Source organism: Eublepharis macularius, chromosome 1, assembly GCF_028583425.1.
Source record: "Eublepharis macularius isolate TG4126 chromosome 1, MPM_Emac_v1.0, whole genome shotgun sequence".
Classification (NCBI taxonomy): domain Eukaryota; kingdom Metazoa; phylum Chordata; class Lepidosauria; order Squamata; family Eublepharidae; genus Eublepharis; species Eublepharis macularius.
Genome location: NC_072790.1, coordinates 164,528,550 through 164,546,860, shown reverse-complemented (window position 1 = coordinate 164,546,860; position 18,311 = coordinate 164,528,550). Strand labels below are relative to the sequence as shown.

Sequence of the window (18,311 nt, the reverse complement as noted above, 5' to 3'; positions counted from 1 at the left end):
AGGGGTTGATATATCAATGACTACAGATGCCTCTGCATCAGGTTGGGGGTGTGTGTATTGTGGCAACATGCTCGCACATGGGCTATGGCTAAAAGAGAAGAAAAAATTACGCATTAACATATTAGAATTAAGAGCCATAAGTTATTCCCTTACTTTGTTTGCAGATATTGTGACAGGAAGGATGTACAAATACTTATCAGCAATTCAAAAGCAATGTTCTATCTAAACAAGCAGGGTGGCACAAAATCCAGGACGCTGTGCTTGGAGGCAATACACATGTGAAAGTGGGCCATAGAGAGGAGCATCATTCTTCAAGCAGTTCACATTTCTGGAGAAGACAATGTCCTTGCAGACAAGTTGAGCAGGCTAGGCTCGTCCAACCATGAATGGTCATTGAAGGGTCATTACATAAGACAGATTTTCTGCCAATGGGGTCAATCAGAGATAGATCTTTTTGCCACAAGGGAAAACTGGAAGGCCCCCAAATTTTGCTCTGGGGGTGGGGTGGGGGGTAGAGTCTGTATCTAGCCTCCATAGGGGATGCATTCCAAATAAACTCGTCAGGATGCCTGTTTTACGCATTCTCCCCATTCCCCTTATAACAAGGATGATCAGCAAAATCCAGTCAGATGGGACCAGTGACACCCTTCTGGCCATGGCAACCATGGTTTCATCGACTGGTACAACTTTCAGGGAGCAGCTTTCAACATGTACCCCTTGTGCCTCAGTTACAGAGGAGCACAACACTATAATATAAACAGACTCAAACAGATGGCATGGCTGGTTCTCCAGTAGGGAAACTTACGCAAGAGATAGCAGAAGTCATTTTGAACGCTAGGAAACCTAGCACCAGAAAATCTTATTCATTTAAATGAGAAAAGTTTGTGGATTGGTGTAAAAATAGGGGAATTGGCCCATACAACTGCCCATTGGCACACATACTAGTTTTTGTTACAATTGAAACACAATGGATTATCAAACTCATCCATCAAAGTGTATTTAACAGCAATACCATCCTTTCATGCTCCAGTATATAAAAAAAAGTGTTTTTTTCCCCATTATACGGTCAAATAGTTTCTTAAAGGGTTACAAAATATGTTCCCAAAAGCAGCTACCATTGTACATCAATGGTCTTTACACCTAGCTCTTGCTAAATTAATGCTTTCACCTTCTGAATCGTTGGCCACATGCGACTTGTGTTTTCTGTCCATGAAGGTGGCCTTCCTAGTGGCTATCACATCTGCTAGAAGAGTTAGCGAACTAGTGGCCCTTCAGGTGAGTTCATCCTTTATGAAGGTTCACAAAGAGAAAGTAGTCTTTAGACCAAGCATAGAATTCCTTCCCAAGGTAGTCATAAAATTCCACATGTCACAAGAAGTCATACTGCCAGTCTTCTTCCCTACACCCACAAGAGAAGCAAAGAGAAAGTTACATTCCTTAGATGTTCGTAGGGCAACCTTATTTTACCTAGATCACATGGCCATTTTCTGGACAGATGATCAGCTGTTCATGTGCCACACAGGACCTAATAAGGGGAAGAGAGCCACGTCACAGACAGTTGCAAGATGCGTTATACAGGCTATCAGAACATGTTATAAAAACATGAACTTAACTTGCCCCTTGGAGGTTCATGCCCATTCTTCCAGATCACAAGCAGCATCCACTGCATTCTTCAAAGTCGTATCTCTTCAGGATATCTGCAGAGCAGCCACGTGGGCATCACCTGATACATTCATCAGACACTAAGTAATCAATGTGGCAAACAGAAAGGAGGCAGCAGTGGGCCAAGCAGTTCTCCAATCATTGTTCCAGTAGAGAACCGACCCTTTTCCATGGTAAGTGGCTTGCTTATCCCCCATGTGGGACTACACAAAAAGACCAACAGTGAAAACAGAGTTGCAATGAACTGTTGTTCATTGAGGTCTTCTGTGCAGGCACACATACCCTTCCTCCTACCCCGCTTGGTTCTCCTTGTAATTAATGGGGAGGCCGGCAGCTAGGATGAACTGAGGGTGGGGGCTCCATCTCCACAGGAGGGCAGGCATTTTCGGTGGGAAACGCTCACACATGCGCTCTGGGAGACAGGTGCTCTTTAGAAGAATTTTTAGCTGTAAAACTTCACCATTCGGCAGGCCTGTGCATGTGCAGTCCCATGTGTGCCTGCACAGAAGACCTCAATGAACAACAGTTACAGGTAAGTGCAACTCTGTTTTTCTGCAGTGGGACTCATTTTCCCCCACAACAGAAACTAATAGATAGTGGCTGGTCAGCCTGCTTAGGGGGTTCTGAGTTTTGGGGGAGCTTTATTTTGGTTCTGTTGGGCTATCTGGTGTGGAGATTGTAATTGGGAATGTGCTTGTGGCCATGGCACCCATGAGCAATATGATTCTGCAGTGGGATTCACTTTTTCCCACAATAGAAACAATGGGGGCACCTTCTTTGGAGGGACATAAAATGGCCCCCCGAAGTCCAATCTTCCTGAATCTTGGGGGGGGGGGGTTGTTATAGGACAGTTAGGAGTAGGTCCCCAACAAATGTGGTAAAATTCAGTCAAAAATGCCCTCCCAGGCCCCCAGAAAGCCCTGAATCAGGTTTCCCATTGGAAACAATGGTCAAATCTTACCGAATTTGCTCTGTATTGCCGAGCCGAACTGGAAAATGAATTCAGTATTTGGGGAATACCGGATTTCCCCCCCAGTTCATTATACTGAACCTGAATCAGCTGAAGTTTCTTTCCATGCACACCTCTAATAATAACAAAAGGATCAGGACAGAAAAGGAACTAGTATCAATCTCTTTCACTGGCTTCAGAAGGCTATTTGAAGCCATAGCCTTCTAAAAGTTGACACACGTGCATATCACAGGACTCGCTCCCTTTCCCACTGGCTATATGGGGAACTTGCCACCACGCAAATTCAGCCCTTTTCATTGTCTATTGGCAGCTTGTGGTGCCAGTAGGGGTGCTCCATGCATATGTGTAGAATGTTTGCACTTGTTGCTCTCACCCCACTTTTCCTGTTTGCTAGCCAAGAGGTTCTAACCTATGCATGGAAGAAGCAGCAAGGCAATGAAGAACATAGTAAATAAAGATCTTTATTTACTATAACATAAGTTTAGACCCCAGAGCAGAAGTACCTAGCAAAAGTATATCACAGCAGTACATGATTATGGCAGAACTAAGAAAGGTACCAAAACATATGTGGTTAATCTAAGCTGTATAGACACTGTTGTTACCTTGGGACCTACTCATTGATGAACTGGTCCTAACTAGAGCACTTCTGACAGGGTGTCCAGATCTTTTAACCCTTTCTGCCCCAGCTGAATGTGTTTCCCTTTGCCTTGTCACAAATTTGGGAGTGAAATCCCACATGGATCACTATACACCCTGTTCTCCAGTCAGTTTAGGTCACATATCTCAACCCTTTATGACCCAACTCAGGTTGTCCAAATAGCTATCTGTCTTGTCCCTAACTGGCAGTTGGGAAATTGGTTATCTCCACTCAACTTGTAATTTGAGCTGTTTATAGCCCCATTCCTATGTTCCTACTTGAATTTGGATCACCTGGCATCTTGCACCTTTCTACCACAACAGATGGACTGCCAGTATAAAAGCCCAAGATGGAACAGTGACAGTTCTCATACTTCTGCATGGAGGGATGGAGAGGAGCTGCAGATTAGACAACCAAAGCTGCTTTGTGGGTTTGTTCAGGGAGAGATGGTGCCTTAATAAAACGGTTCTAACTGTGAGTTCAAATAGGAGTGTAGTAAAGGTGATGGTTCACCCATCCTAGATAATCCTAGGGCTTTCTACCATGACCAGTATTGCTTCACTAAGGTAAAGGAGATACAGACTGAATATTAGAATCGCTTCATTTAATAGGATTTTAAATCCTACTGTATTCAAGACTCAGTGTAGATAATAAAGTCTGAAAGCCCTAGTCATAAGTAAAAGTATTATTTTTGCCATCATTCCTCTTTTTATAATTCAGTTCTGAGTAATACTGGCTTAGATCCTGATCCTTTCTTCAGTTTTTGCAGCATGCCATCCATTGCAGAGGTGGTGCTCTATTATGGAGCACATTTCTCCCACACTGAGTGCTTTCTGTCTTTGCAAGACATGGTGCAGAAATACAAAGAAGTTTTAGTTACTTTTTTTCTCTTTCATGAGTTGTGTTAGTTTCATAGCAAATTTTAAACTAATACATCAATGTTATATATTGATTAGGTTCAAGCCAAATGCTACCAGCTTCTTCTTTCCGTATTCCAACACACCAATCGTGCTCTGTCAACCCCATACATCCGTTCACTGGCGCCAGTCATGGTTGAGAAACTGAAAGGAGTTGAAAAAAACAGACCAAACAACAAAACAGAGCTTTTAGCAGTCCAGGAAGGAATTAAAGTTCTTGAAACGTTGGTTGCTCTTGGTGAGGAACAAAATAGTAAGTATACTGCTTCGCTAGAACACTAATTCTCAAATTCTGTACTAGGACCCACACTAGGGCCTTGCATTGACCACTCTTTCTTAACATTGGGATGGGATGATTCCATGCAGCATTGATCTTTCTTCCCAAAATATTTATTAATATATGGCCAGTAACATAATCCCAAATAAGAGTAAAGGATGCAGTGAAATTCCTTAAATACAAATGGGCAAGACTGAGAGCAGGCCAGGATACAATATTAACTGGCCATGCTGCAGCCCAAGGAGATGTCTTGCAGTTTATGTATTTTAGAGAGTAAGAGTGAAGTGTGCTTCCAGTTTTAATCCAGAAAGAAACTGTACCCCAGGTATCAAGAATTCAGAATACTCTGCCCTCAAACATATAATAACTTCAGAACAGTATCTTTTCACAGAAATCAGTTGTCTGAAGTGCTGCGTTTGAAGATTATAGCTCTAATCCAGCAATTTATACGCATGGCATTCCCCTGTTCTTTGTCATTAATTTCCGTGGGAAAAGCAAAGGTGTCTTTTTATTTTTGCACACAACTGATTCTTCCACTAAAGCTACATTCATGTGAGGGATTCTGGAACATGACATACGTTTGTAGCTAACAGATCTGTGATACTGCAGGTTACATGCTTTGGGATACGCTAAACAAATTATCCTAGCTATTGACAAAGTATCTAAAAGTTGTGACTCTGCTCTTCTACTGATTATGTATTGCTAAATGCAGTTTTATGCTATATCTGTCCCCATGGTAACAGAGTACCTTAGGAAATACTGTACTAGAACTGAGCTCAGTGTGGAGTTGTGAGCAGATCCTAAAAATAGTTCCTTTGCTGTCAGGTCTCTTTCAGATTTGCAGTAGGAAAAATGGAATAGTGACTTTTTTCTAACAGAAATAAATGATGTGAAGCCCTGCGTCAATGTCCTGATTTTAAAATATTAAATTTCTGTCTCTGCTTCTATTGATTCTAGGAGTGCAGTTGCTTGCCCTGCTTGTTCCCACCCTCATATCTTATTTGCTGAATGAAAATGCTTTTTCCTCTGCATCCATGGTATCAAAAGAACTCCACGAGTTTGCCCTCCAAGACCTCACACGTATTGGGCCCCTCTACCCTCATGCCTTCAAGACAGTGATGGGAGCAGCCCCTGAGCTGAAAACACGGCTGGAAACTGCAGTTCGAGCAAGTCAGGCAAGCAAAGCCAAGGCAGCTGCCAGGCAACCGCCACCCACAGTACATTCCACTCCAACAATTAAACTCAAAACTAGCTTTTTCTGATTTCTTCTTATTGGAACCGATCATAAAATCCATCACCAAGCAATACATCATTCCTTCCATCTCGGCTGCTGTATAGCATTCATTCTCTCTCTGTCTCTCTCTTATGTGTTTGAGGCTGACCACTAGTCATTTATGTTCTTAGGTTTGTGGTACGACTACATTGTAAGGGACATAATATTATTTGTATGTACATAGATTTTTATGAAATGGAATAGGTTTGATGTATTGGAATCTTGTGTTAAACTATCTCCCGTAATGAAACACTTTGTGTTGTATTTTGTTGGGTGTTAGGAATGTTTGGGCTGGGTAATATATGTCCATCATGCACATACACATTTGAGAGGGAAAGGAGGAAATCAGTTTCATTCTTATTTAACACAAGAAACTTCAGGTGAATTAATGCATGTTTCCATTTAAAGTAGAGATCTGGATATTTTATCAAACATATTAATTATATCTTTTCCATTCCAGATCAGTGTGCTTAAAAGTAAATTCCATAGGGTAGTCTGAAAGAAAACAACAAAGATTTGGATCCAAAGAACCATGAACAGAATGGGCTTATGAAAAGGATCTCGCCCAACCCCTGTGCCCTCCCAAAGCTGCTCTCATACTCAGGGGACTCTTGAAAGCAGAGTGGAATGCAGTACAGAGCCACCCCTCCTTCCTTAGCATAATCTCTTGTTCTGTTCACTTCATAGCTTGCACAAAAAGTATGGGGAGATTTCTGCCAATATCATCTAGAACTGTAGCTGTTCTCCTCCCCCCCCCCCCGCCCCCATGCAGTATACCACGCTCTTCTTGAGCATTCCCCAACTCTCAAGACTAGCACACTTCAAAGGCGGGGGGGGGGGGGAAGATATGCACATAGTTAATTGGATTCCCTCAGCACCACTCATTTTTGTGGAACCTGTTAAATATGACTTCAGCTTTTAGGGGACAGAGCTACAACATATGAAATGGTCACATGAGTCACTTACAGCCTGGAATAAGGGACTGTCTTTTCAGTTGCAAGCTAGCATGTTGTTCAAGCAAAAAGATCTTTATATATCTAAAACGCTTTCTAGAGGACAAAATATACAGCATGATAAAGGCAGTCTCTGCCTGGCAGCTCTTTCATAACACCTGTATGACTTGTATAGCAGCTCACTTCATGGATCTCTCGTGTTACATGGAGATCTTCCACACTATCTCCTTTACCTGCCAGGAATAGGGAGCTTGTTCAAAGTCATTATGGCAAGCTCATTAATCAGTGTGTAGAGTCATTCTAACACCTTACAGCTGATGCTTCTGGAACAGTTGCCATAAGGAAACTGTTTTGGCCAACCTATTTTTTCTAGATATAATAAAAGAATAACAACATGCTATGTTATTCTTTATGGCCTGTGTAATGTGTGAGGCTCCAAAAAACAAAAAGAAAGAAAAATCACCCTGCAGCAAAATTGCCTTAAATAAAGGGAAAGAATTATTTGATGCAAATTGGGAATAATAACATAAGTGCTTCCCTGCTTGAGTAGACCAGACACCCAGCTAGTCTAGCATTCTGTTTCCAAGAGCAGGCAGCCAAATAATTATACCAGGCTCACAACCTGTGCATAAAGGCGATAGTACATGGTGTCTCTGCCCCCGCCAGAGAGGGAGGTTCCAATTCGCTAACCTGTCTAATGCCTTTGATAGATCTAACTTCCATGGATTTGTATAAATAATCCTTCATAAAGGTTCTCTATCACAGGCCTCTGCAGGTCTGGACCCCAGAAAGAGCCTTTGAGCACTTTCAATGGTCTTTATTCCAAAGATTTTTTTCAGAGCCTTCTAGCAATTGTAAGGCAGAGGATGAAATTTTCTGTTGTGTTTACTGTTCAACTTGCTTCATTTAAAGAGAGGATTTTTTTTCTTTTTCCTAATACATTTCTATCATGATTGGTGCATCAAAAGTAATGCTTAATTTGTATTCACTAGTGATGAATCTTGAAAACAATGTTAAAAGCTACCTTCAGAGTCTCTTACATTATGCATTTAAAAGAGATTCTGCTTTCTATCCCAAATACCTGTGGCAAAGGACAAGGTTTCTGACCATGTTCAGAGTTCCTGTATTTATTCAGCATGTTTATATTCCACATTATCTTCTTAGACTCAAGGCAGATAACAAGGCAACAAAAATGATCAAATGATCACAAAAACATAATAGCCACTGACAACATAAAACAGCACACAGGTTAAAGCACAGTCACATCTGCCCAGTTTACCTTCTGAAACAAAACCATCTCACATGTCTTTCTGAATGTAATGAAGGATGGTGCTCTTTACACCCATTCTGGTAAGCCATTGTAGAAGACTGGAGGTATCACAGAGAAAGCATGTGATTAATAGAGGGCCTCACAAGGAGAAGGCTGTCTGAGGAAGATACTTTGTGTGAGGAGGTGTGGTTTGGTAAAGAAGGAAATAGGTAACCAATGCAATTGATGCAGCACTGGAGATGTTCTGAGCAGCTGACGCCTGAACAGATCATTTTAACAGTCATCTGATCTGGAAGTTAAGATAGTGTGGATCTGCATGGGTAAGTCAACAGTCTAAACAAGGGGCCAGTTTACAAGATAGATATAATTGAAAGGAGATGCTCCTACAAAAAGCAACAACCTGCCTATCTGTCAATAAGTTGGTGTCCAACAGTACTCTCAGACAAGTAGATCAACATCAACCAAACATGCTATTTGTTTGTTTACCCTCAGCCACTTGACCCCCGCTGCAAGACTGCTACAACAGCTTCCAGAAGCTTAGATGATGAGATGTAAAGCATGATATTATCAGCATATTGTTGACAACCCTCCTGATATTATAGCCAAAAGTTTAACATAATGGTTAAAGATCCTCCACAGAACGCCCTCATGTTCAGTATTGGATTCAGTGCTTTCCTGAACTCAGGAATAGGCTTTCTGGGTAAGCTCAAGTGTTACTATCACCCTATAAAAATTAGTAGTATACACTATCCTTAATACATCTGTGCTTTGTGACCTGATGTGCTGTTACCCAAATAGGCAGTCTCCTAATTAGTTGGAGGAAATTAGCTTAAAGGAGACAAGCGAGAGGGGGTAACTGGGATTCTCCGCCTATGTTTATGGGGATTATTCCCTTAAGAGAACTTTCAAAATTAACCAGCCAGATGTTCAACTGGCAATGTTTTTATTAAAAGAGAAATAAAAGGGCAAACGTACAAACTTCACACACAGCACACGTTTGAAGCTAACTAAGAGAAAATCAGGGAAGAAAAGGAGGGAAAGTGATAATTACTGATCTTGAAGAGGAGGTCCAATGAGGCAGCAGTGAAACAGCCAGCATTTCATGGAGAAGAAGAGAAGACCCAAATGGATTTGGGAGTGTATGTATTGATCTAAGGACATGCGCTCGCTGGTGGCTAGGGAATCCAGATATAGGGCAAAATGCCCCCTGGGGCAAGCTGACATCTTAGCTCCTAAAACAATGACTTAACGAGTTTTATGGAGGTGGATAATGAGTTGGGAGAGGTTTAATGGGTCTACCTGAGGTGGACTATAGGTGTAAATAGTGCTTGATCACCCTTTGAATACCAGATAGGAAAAGCTACCAAGTTTAGTGAATAGCATTAAGTGGTGCTTACTCAGGATAAATGGGTGAGGGGAAGTGAAGCACAACCTGGATGAGATTAGTCAGGAATTCTTGGAAGATGTATTGTCCTAAATTATGCGTTTCTCCAGGGCATGGAGGGGGTCTTTAGTCAGCCAACTGCTTTGATTTTCCTAAAATATTTTCCAGGCTTCTATCTGGCTGTGAGCCGTATTGTTTTTTTTCAGGCCAGGCAGTGTCTTGCACTTATGCTATATGAGGAAGGAAGTTTGTGATTTTTATATCTATAAATTGGCTCTCAGTGGGAGGAGGGGTCTGACTGCTAACAGTACCCACCGCCCCCGCCCCCTGACAACCTGTAACAGCACTGGGACATGAGATGTGTTTTGCACTGCGAAGGGGGTGGGGGATCAGTAACTGCCATCCTCTCCATTGGTAGAAGCACTCTGTACTGCTAGAAATAGACCATAGGATCCAACCCGATGTACTGATTAACAATGGGGAACTTCCACCTACCACCTTGCTCAATTAGAACGATTGGCGATGATTATCCATGAGACCACAGAACAAGTGCTAATTTTTCCTTTTAAATTATTAGGTTTGGTGTCTGCAACAAGGCATTCAAAAATGGCTTGAGCCACTGAGAGCATCATTGATCAGCTGGATCTGTTGTTTTACAGGGGAACTTTCCTTGTATGAAATTGTTGCATAGTCCATAATTGACATACCTGGCTCTACTAGTGCCGTGAGGTTGTTGTCTGAGTGTTCAGCAGTTTCATCTAATCTTAGATGTTGTCATGCTACTGGTTGAGGACTGTCTGCAGGCTTCATAAATTACACAACACAAACCTTGTAAATTATGGATTTTTTTGTAGGGCGAGGCTGATTTATTGTCACAGAAGCCTGAGTTGTTTTCAGCAATGCAGTGGGAATCATCAAATGATCTTATAGCTAAAACTGGCTGAGCAAGATTGTTTTTAAAATAGAAACTTAACATAATCCTTACAGAATTGAAAATGAGTATCAGTCTAGGTTCCATTTTGCAAATATAATCTATTTTCACTTTTAAATATTTTGAAAGTGTTTTATGACTAATTAGAATGATTTGTTCTCAGCAGCAGAAACAAAGAAGAAAGAACAGCCTAATTTGAGTGCTGCTATGAAATAAGGCTATAAAACTTTATTATGTACATAAAACTACAGGTTCCAGCCTTATCAAAGGATTCACATAGGAGACAGGCACTCAGAGGTGGTGGTTGCAGTAGTTCCTCATACCAGAATTTATTGTAAGGAGTGTGGCTCATGATGGGTGTAGGCCTGTGCCTGCTACCCTTAATTACTTCTACATATGACTACCTTTTCCAATCATGGGGTCATTTCAAAGTCAAAAGCACCTTAAAGTCACAGTTCAGATTCATGGAGACCCTATTCTGTCTCTCCACCCCAGCCTAGTTATGAGTAGAGGTGGGCACGATCCCCCCCAAAATACCGATCAAGCCGTTCATGGATCCGGGCCGCCGCTGAACCCAGGTCACTGATTCTAAACGATCAAGTCCCATTTCCGATCTGGAATCGGGAAGGCCAACGCGGGAGTGCGCCTCGCTGTTTCCAGCAATATAGGAATAGTGGTTGGTGGCAGCGGCCGCCAGGCCCGGCGGGCAGGGGGAGGCGGCGATGAGCCACCTCCCCTCAGGGAGGGAGGGGACATTCACACACACACACTTAGAGGGGGAAAAGTTTTTAACCCGGCAATGAGCCGTCTCCCCTCAGGGAGGGGACATTCCCAGGGCTGGATCTACGGTTGCCAGCGCCCAGGGCAATGCGCGCGTGCGCGCGCGCTCCTAGGTTGCCCCCCCCCCCACACAGCAAGCCGGCTGTCCCGGTGCGCTGCGGAGCTGGCGGCAGCGTGAGTGGCTCAGAGGCTGCCCGCGCCGTTCACCTGCCCTGCAAGACAAGGGGCCGCCGGCTTGCCCATGCACCCCTTGTCCTGGGGAAAGAAGAACGGCACGGGCGGCCTCCCAGCCACCCGCACTGCCTTTTGCCTTTCCCCTTGTCCTGCGGGAAAGGCAAAAGGCAGTGCGGGTGGCTGGGAGGCTGCCCGCGCTGTTCGTCTTTCCCCAGGACAAGGGGTGTGTGGGCTTTTTTTTTTTTTTTAAAGGGACAGAATCCTCCAATCCATTCCTCCCCACCCAATTTTAAAAGCAAGCAGCCAGTCTTCAAAAAGCATATTTTAAACACACACACAGAACCGTGAATGAGGTTTTCCTCCTACAAAGCCCCGTTTTTTTAAAAAGCAAAAAACCTTTGTGCCCATGGCTTCAGAACACCCCCTTCCCCCTCCCTCCCCTGGGTTGCTGCTCCGTGGTTGGAAGGAAGGCTGCTAATCAAGGAAAGCTGGGCTTCCATTCGTGTTTCGAGGGCGGCAGAAGGAGGGCAAACACAGTTCAGACATTTCCCTGGCTCCGTTGCCCTGGGAATAAATTACTGGCGCAAGAGTGTCTGCAATTCTGAACAGAAACCGATCCATCCGATCAAGTCCCGAACAAGCAAACCCCCGACCGCTGGATCGGTTCCCGTGGACGGAACCGATTAGCTGAGTCACGATGGCGCAAACACCATTATCGGGGTTTTTTTCACACTGTGATTCCGATCGTGCCCATCTGCAGTTATGAGTTCCTGTCCACTATCAAAACACTTGCTGCAAAAATACATACTACTAATAGTTACTACATGTAACAGCAGGATTTGAATCCAGTGGCACCCTACGTAGATACCAACAAGAATTTCAGGGTATAAGTTTTGAGAGTCAGAGCTCCCTTCTAAAGACACTAGCAGACTAACATGGTTACCCATCTGTAACAAGTTGATGAAAGAAAGATCCTGCTTACTGGAAGTAGTAGCAATTTTGTGAAAGTCGCAACTTTTAATAATATTGGAGGGTTTTTTTTTGCTGCTATTAGTTTATGCTATGACTTTGAGCCCACATTTCAGTCTTCCATTTATTTTAGTGGAACTTCTATGGAAAAATCAATCTTGCCTAATCCAGTCTGATTTGGCTGTGTTGGCACAGTCACAAAAGCTCCAGTCAGGGCCAATGTTCCCTCTAGCTGTGCGGTGTTGTGAGCTAAAAATCTACTCTGTGAGCTGAAACAACAACTTGCATTACGTTTTGAGCACGCCTTTTTTTTTTAATTCAGTCTACAAAAATACAAAACATACATACATAAACTACAAACGAATTTGTATTGTTTCTCACTTAAAAGCAACAATTCAAGCAGTCATTCATACATGGATTCTAAATCCATGTATCACAACGTGCTCACATTAGCGGGAACACTGGTCAGGGCCAAACTAAATGTGATGGCATCTTCATGGCCACTGCCATTTTAAAGTGATTTTTAAAAATGTTGCAAGGGCTGAGGAGCTCTGGACCATCACCACCTGTACCTTACCAAGTGCCAGATTAGTCAACACCGCCCCCCCCCCTGGCTGTTCAGCACTTGAAAAGGTGTCTGGGTGGGACAAGAGTGCTACGCTGCAGGACTGGGCCCTTGCAGTATTTTAAAATCATTTAAAAATGGCATCATCCTTGTAGCTGCCATGAGGAGAACATCATATCTAGTTTGATACTAACAATGACCACCTCAGTGTGCAACTTACATACAAACATACAGGTATGTAGATGGCTGGCCTGCCAGGCTATACTTTGTGTAGAGTTAGAAGCTGCTGAGCCAAGCATCTCTAAGTAGGGTTGCCAACAATTCTGGAGAAAAAAAATCCCTGTTACTTTAACAGAAGATTAATGGGATGCTATTTACCTCCATGCCATGAAAAGCTTCAACAGCACATTTGCATTCATTAAACCTTTATTAAAAGATCAGGGCATGTTTCTTCAGGTCCATTGGCAGCCCTATTCCTAGAAGTGATTGGCACTTAGGGTTGCCAGCCTCCATCTGGGGCCTGGAGAGATCTCAGAATTACAACTGATCTTCAAAGGAAAGAGATCAGTTCCCCTGGAGAAAATTTGGAGAGTGGACTCTATGGCATTATGCTCTACTGAAGTCTCTCCCCTCTGTAAACTTCATCCTCCCCAAGTTCCATCCTCAAATCGTCAGAAATTTCCCAAACCAGAGTTGGCAATGCTATTGCAGCTCCCTTTATGTGTTTCGGTTTAGCTCCCCTTTTGCTGCAAAAATTGGTCCTCCTGGTACTGATTGAGGCAGATGGAGGTTTGAACAAATGAGTCTGCTTAGGAGGTCTAGTTTAGCCTTTAGGGTTTCTTGCACTCAGACACACAACCATAGACGGAAGAAAAGGGGCTTGTAAATGTAGGCGCATTATTCCTAAGAACAAGGGTTTATTGAGTGACACTCAATGAAAAATGCAAATTATAATTCCAAACTGATCAGACTTTTTTATCATCTAGTTCTGCAAAATAACCGGAGCCTCTAGCCATCAGTAAGTCAAACTTCAGTTTTGCCACAACTGGCATATGTGTATCAAAATAATATTTATGCTAGTCCATACTCTATACAACTGACCCCTTCATTCAGCACCATACTGTGTCTTGATTACAGAGTTCTGGATGCCCCAAAGCTCTAGGATCTTAATGGAAGGCTGAAGTTGCTTGCACAGCTTGAAAAGCGGTTTCAGCTGCAATAGGCCTTGCACACACATTTAACTGTGCTACAGAGAGTTGAATTAGTAACTTTTTAAACATATTGATTAATTAGGTTGCTGTTTTGTGCTATAGTGGTGGTAAAATGGGAGCTGAAAAGAAGAATATAATAAATGCATCCTTTTATCTACTACTGAAACTTTCAGGGGGGAAATACCTTAGTTAATTGAATTATTTCTTAGATGCCTCTAGAAAATCTGCTCACAACAGATTTAAAGCAACCAAAACCTTTTTTTTAAAATCAGTAACTGCATTTACCCAAACAATAGCACTAATAGACTTACCAAAACAATAGACAACCTTTTCAGTATATTTATTTATTTACTTATAGTTTGTCTTTCTCCCTGAGACTCAAAATGGATTACACAGTCTAAAACAATGCACTGAAACATCAAGACACATCTAAACACAATGCAATAGACCCAGGACTACAAAATTAGAAAGTTTGGCTTGCCAGCCTCCCTGCCCCCACTTGCCACTCCCTGGTCTCACTCACCTAGCCAGTGGTGCGAGAGACACCCAGGGGAGAGAAGCGTGCATACTCCCACATTGTGCTGGAAAATGACATCATTTTCTGGCATGATAGAAGCGTATGGGAGGTAAGTACCTTGCTGCCCCCTCCCTCCAGGTTTGGCCCTTGGGGAACCTGGCAACCATAGAAATAGTACAAAATTATCAGACATGATGTTAAGCAATGCAGGAAATGGAATTACAAAAGTACAAAACAATGCAGTAATAACCAGATAATAGTACAAAACAGAGATAAAGTCATACACAGTAGCACAGACTATAGTCCTCTTCCCTATATAAAACTCTTCCTGAGCCACTCCATTCCCTTATATCCCTTTTACCTTTATAAAAATGCCCTTCTGACAAATTCTGTTTTACTTAATTTATGGAATGACACAAGTGTTGGAGTCTTACCATTCTACAAGGTGAGGGCCACAACAGAGAATGCATATGTATGGGCAGCTATTGATCTTGCTCATACGCAAGGTGGCACCTTCAGGAGACTTTGTTCAGATGTGCGAAGCTCTCGTGTGGCTTTACAAGAGAGGTGGTCCTAAAGATATGAGGGTCTAAGGCCATGAAGTCCTTTGTATATGTTAACCAGTACCTTGAACAGAACCTGGTAACTGATAGGTAACTAACGGAATGACTGTGGAATTGGTGTAATATGCATACTACTCTACTTATCTCCCAATAGTAACTAAGCAGTTGCATTCTGTACCACCTAGAATTAACTTCAAGGGCATATCCACAGAGCAGGCATAACAATAGTTTAGCCTTGAGGTCACTGTGCTGTGGATCCACATGGCCAAGTCTATGTAGGAAACCACATTCCAAACTAAAAGATTGGAAAAAGTAAGGAGGAGGGTTGCTGCTGCATTAACAAGCTTCTCCAACAATCACGCTGGATCAGAATGACAGAACCAGCTCAAACTAGAGCTTAGTTTGAGGAAGGGGCCTGACTGCTGATCTAAGAAGAATTTAAACTTGCATGTACTTCTAAAGACATGGTGCGCATCTTGAAATAAAGAGTTGATAACAAGTTGCCTGCCCCCTTAATAAAGGGTTAATGTGTAGAAATGGGCAGCTGAAGCTTTTCATGGCATTGAAGAAAATAATATTCCATCCATCCTCTGTTAGAGGACATTTTCCTCCAGGCTTGTTGGCGACCCTGGCCAGAGTAGATAGTACTCACTTCAGTAGACCAATGGCATACAGCAGCTTCATCTAGCTATGTTATAAGGACGTTGGCCAACGTTCAAATCATTGCTCAGTCACGAAGCTAAATCGATCATCTTCGGCAAGTTACTAACTCCGAGCCTCAGCAAGTTACTATAAAAGATCCTAAACCCATGAAGGCTGTTCCTTGAAAGAACAACTAGATACACAGAAGTAGTACATAAGCATAAAAGATACATTGTAATAGAACATATTTTTGCCCACAGCTATAGCTGCAACTTAAGGCAACACATGGTGCAATAAGATCAAATATACTTGCCTGTGTAATTGTATGTATTTTGGAAAAATAAAGAATTTTATTTAAATGTAGTTTCTCCATAATAAAGTATTTATGTTGTATTTCAAAAAGTTAAACATTTATTTCTTCAAAAATAGTATGTTCATATGGCTAGAAAAACTTCAGGGCCTTTAGCTGATACAATATTACCCAGGAGTATAGGGAACCAAGGGATCCCCCTTTCTCTTACATCGCTCTACTTCGCTCCACTCCTCGAAAAGCCCTTTTACTACTTCACAACCGGAAAGGCAACGGGAGGGTACGAATCTTGCCGGAGAAACTACTTGTGCGCGGCAAGAGGTTTGCATGACTGGTGATCTGCCTGGCCGTAACTGGTGAGGTACTTCTACAGACTCGCCTCGCACTTAACGCGGAATCTGGCCAGTGCCGAATAGGAACTACACTTCCCAGTCTGCCTCCGCTCTGCCGATGCAGAACGCGTTTTCGTGTTGTCCCTAGCGGCGCCCGGTAGCAGGCGGCGGGGGAGGCTGTCAGGCGCTGACGGCCGACCGGACGCGCCCAGTTTGTTGCTGCTGTTGCCGCCGCTGCTGTTTCTCCTGAGGCGCGACTGACGGCTCGGTGCGGGCGGCGACGGCGGCGCTGCTGTGAGGGCTGCCCAGGCGGCGCTGGGGGCTCCGGCCGCGACGACGGCTCCGGCCATGGACGAGCAGGCGGGGCCTGGCGTCTTCTTCAGCAACAATAACAACAACAACGCGCTGTTGCTGCCGCCGCCTCCGGGTGGGGCTGGGCCGGGGCTGGAGCCGGGGGAGGCGGCAGCGGCGGCGGCGGCTGCAGCTGCCGCTGTGGCTGCTGGGGGGTCCACGGCGGCGCCGGCGCCGGCCTCTGCGGCGCGGGCTCAGTACAGCGTGCCCGGCATTCTGCATTTCCTGCAGCACGAGTGGGGCCGCTTCGAGGCCGAGAGAGCCGAGTGGGAGGCGGAGCGGGCGGAGTTGCAGGTAGCGTCTTTTCCCATCGCCTGTCAACAGGATGCGTGTACGCACACAGACGCGTGTACATCTTTCCTCTGTACATACGTTACCCCCACCCCCGGCGTTTCAGAGGAGTCCGGGCTGAGCCCCAGGGCAGCTTTTCGGTGCCTGGGCTCGCTCTGGGGCCTTTGTGCTACTCTGCGTCTCTAAGTATATGCAGAGAGCCTTTCCCCGCCCAGTTGCTGCAGCCAGCTGTTAGCTTCCATTTGGACTTATGAGGTGGGGAGAGTTTCCAATTTGAGGCTGTGGTTGTTGCTTTTCTGAAGAAAGAAAACTCTGGCTGCTGCTCAGGGGAGAGCCACCCGAGTTGGAAGCCCTTGGACGACTCGTTTCCTTCGTGGTTCCTGTTATGTATACTTGTGTGTGTGTGTGTCTACCGTTCTATTATTTTTGAGAGTAAAACTCGTTGCTTTTATTGCTGTGAGACTAGTGTGGATGTCTCTCATCTTGGTCTTCATTTTGCACCCATTTTTCAAATGTTCAGAACACTTGACATATTGTTTCAGATATCCTTACAATCACCATGTAATGATGGAGCCTTAAAGGCTTGTTATGTTTGACAGGTGAGAGACTTTTCTACCTCCTCTCCCCCACTGATGCCAGTAGAACAGTATTACTATTACTATATAGAACTCAGTGGAAGACGCTGATGCTGACGTCCTGCTGCTGTGTAGTCCTGCCCTAGTTTCTATTTCTTAGGCACACCAAAGTATGGCAGAATGGGGGAAAATGGATATTTCAGTTAGGGTCTGTTGTGAATTTTCGAGGAAACTTTTGGATATGTATGGCATGTGTGGAAATCTAGTCACTATTTATATTTATTTCATCTATACCCGACCTTTCAGCCCTATGAGAACCCAAAGCAGAACATAAGAATATAAGAGAAGCCATGTTGGATCAGGCTAATGGCCCATCCAGTCCAACACTCTGTGTCACACAGTAGCCAAAAACCAGGTGTTCTCAGGAGGTCTGCCAGTGGGGAAGGGATACTAGAAGCCCTCCCACTGATTGCTCCCCCAAACACCAAGAATACAGAGCATCACTGCCCTAGACATCTATATTTTGTGACTAATGGCCACTGATGGACCTCTGCTCCATATGTTTATCCATAGCAGCTTATGTTCTTTCCTATTTTATCCTCACAACAACCCTGTGAGTAGGTTAGACTGAAAGTGTTTTGCTGATCCAAAACCACCCAGCAATCTTCCATGACAGAGTGGGGATTTGAACCTCATTGTCCCAGATCCTAGTTTGACATTCTAACCACTGCACTACACTGACTCTTATAAGTGGGGT

The 18,311-nt window shown here is 43.8% G+C and overlaps 2 protein-coding genes across 5 annotated transcripts in view; both read left to right on the top strand.

The window, feature by feature from the left end:
- HEATR5B (HEAT repeat containing 5B) overlaps positions 1–5,980 on the top strand; it is an 81,913-nt gene extending 75,933 nt beyond the window's left edge. For 2 of the 3 annotated variants that reach the window (XM_054976692.1, XM_054976685.1), the window contains 2 exons: positions 4,226–4,439; positions 5,421–5,980. In XM_054976692.1, coding sequence (XP_054832667.1) covers positions 4,226–4,439; positions 5,421–5,725 — 519 coding nt within the window. In that variant the 3' untranslated portion in view covers positions 5,726–5,980. Of the gene's footprint in view, positions 1–4,225; positions 4,440–5,420 lie in introns of those variants that run through there. The other variant, XM_054976698.1, reaches the window with a different exon arrangement.
- A 10,517-nt stretch (positions 5,981–16,497) lies between these two features.
- Positions 16,498–18,311, top strand: part of STRN (striatin) — a 102,997-nt gene continuing 101,183 nt past the window's right edge. For both annotated transcript variants that reach the window (XM_054976673.1, XM_054976665.1), the window contains exon 1: positions 16,498–16,982. In XM_054976673.1, the coding sequence (XP_054832648.1) occupies positions 16,686–16,982 (297 nt within the window). In that variant the 5' untranslated portion in view covers positions 16,498–16,685. The remainder of the gene's footprint in view (positions 16,983–18,311) is intronic.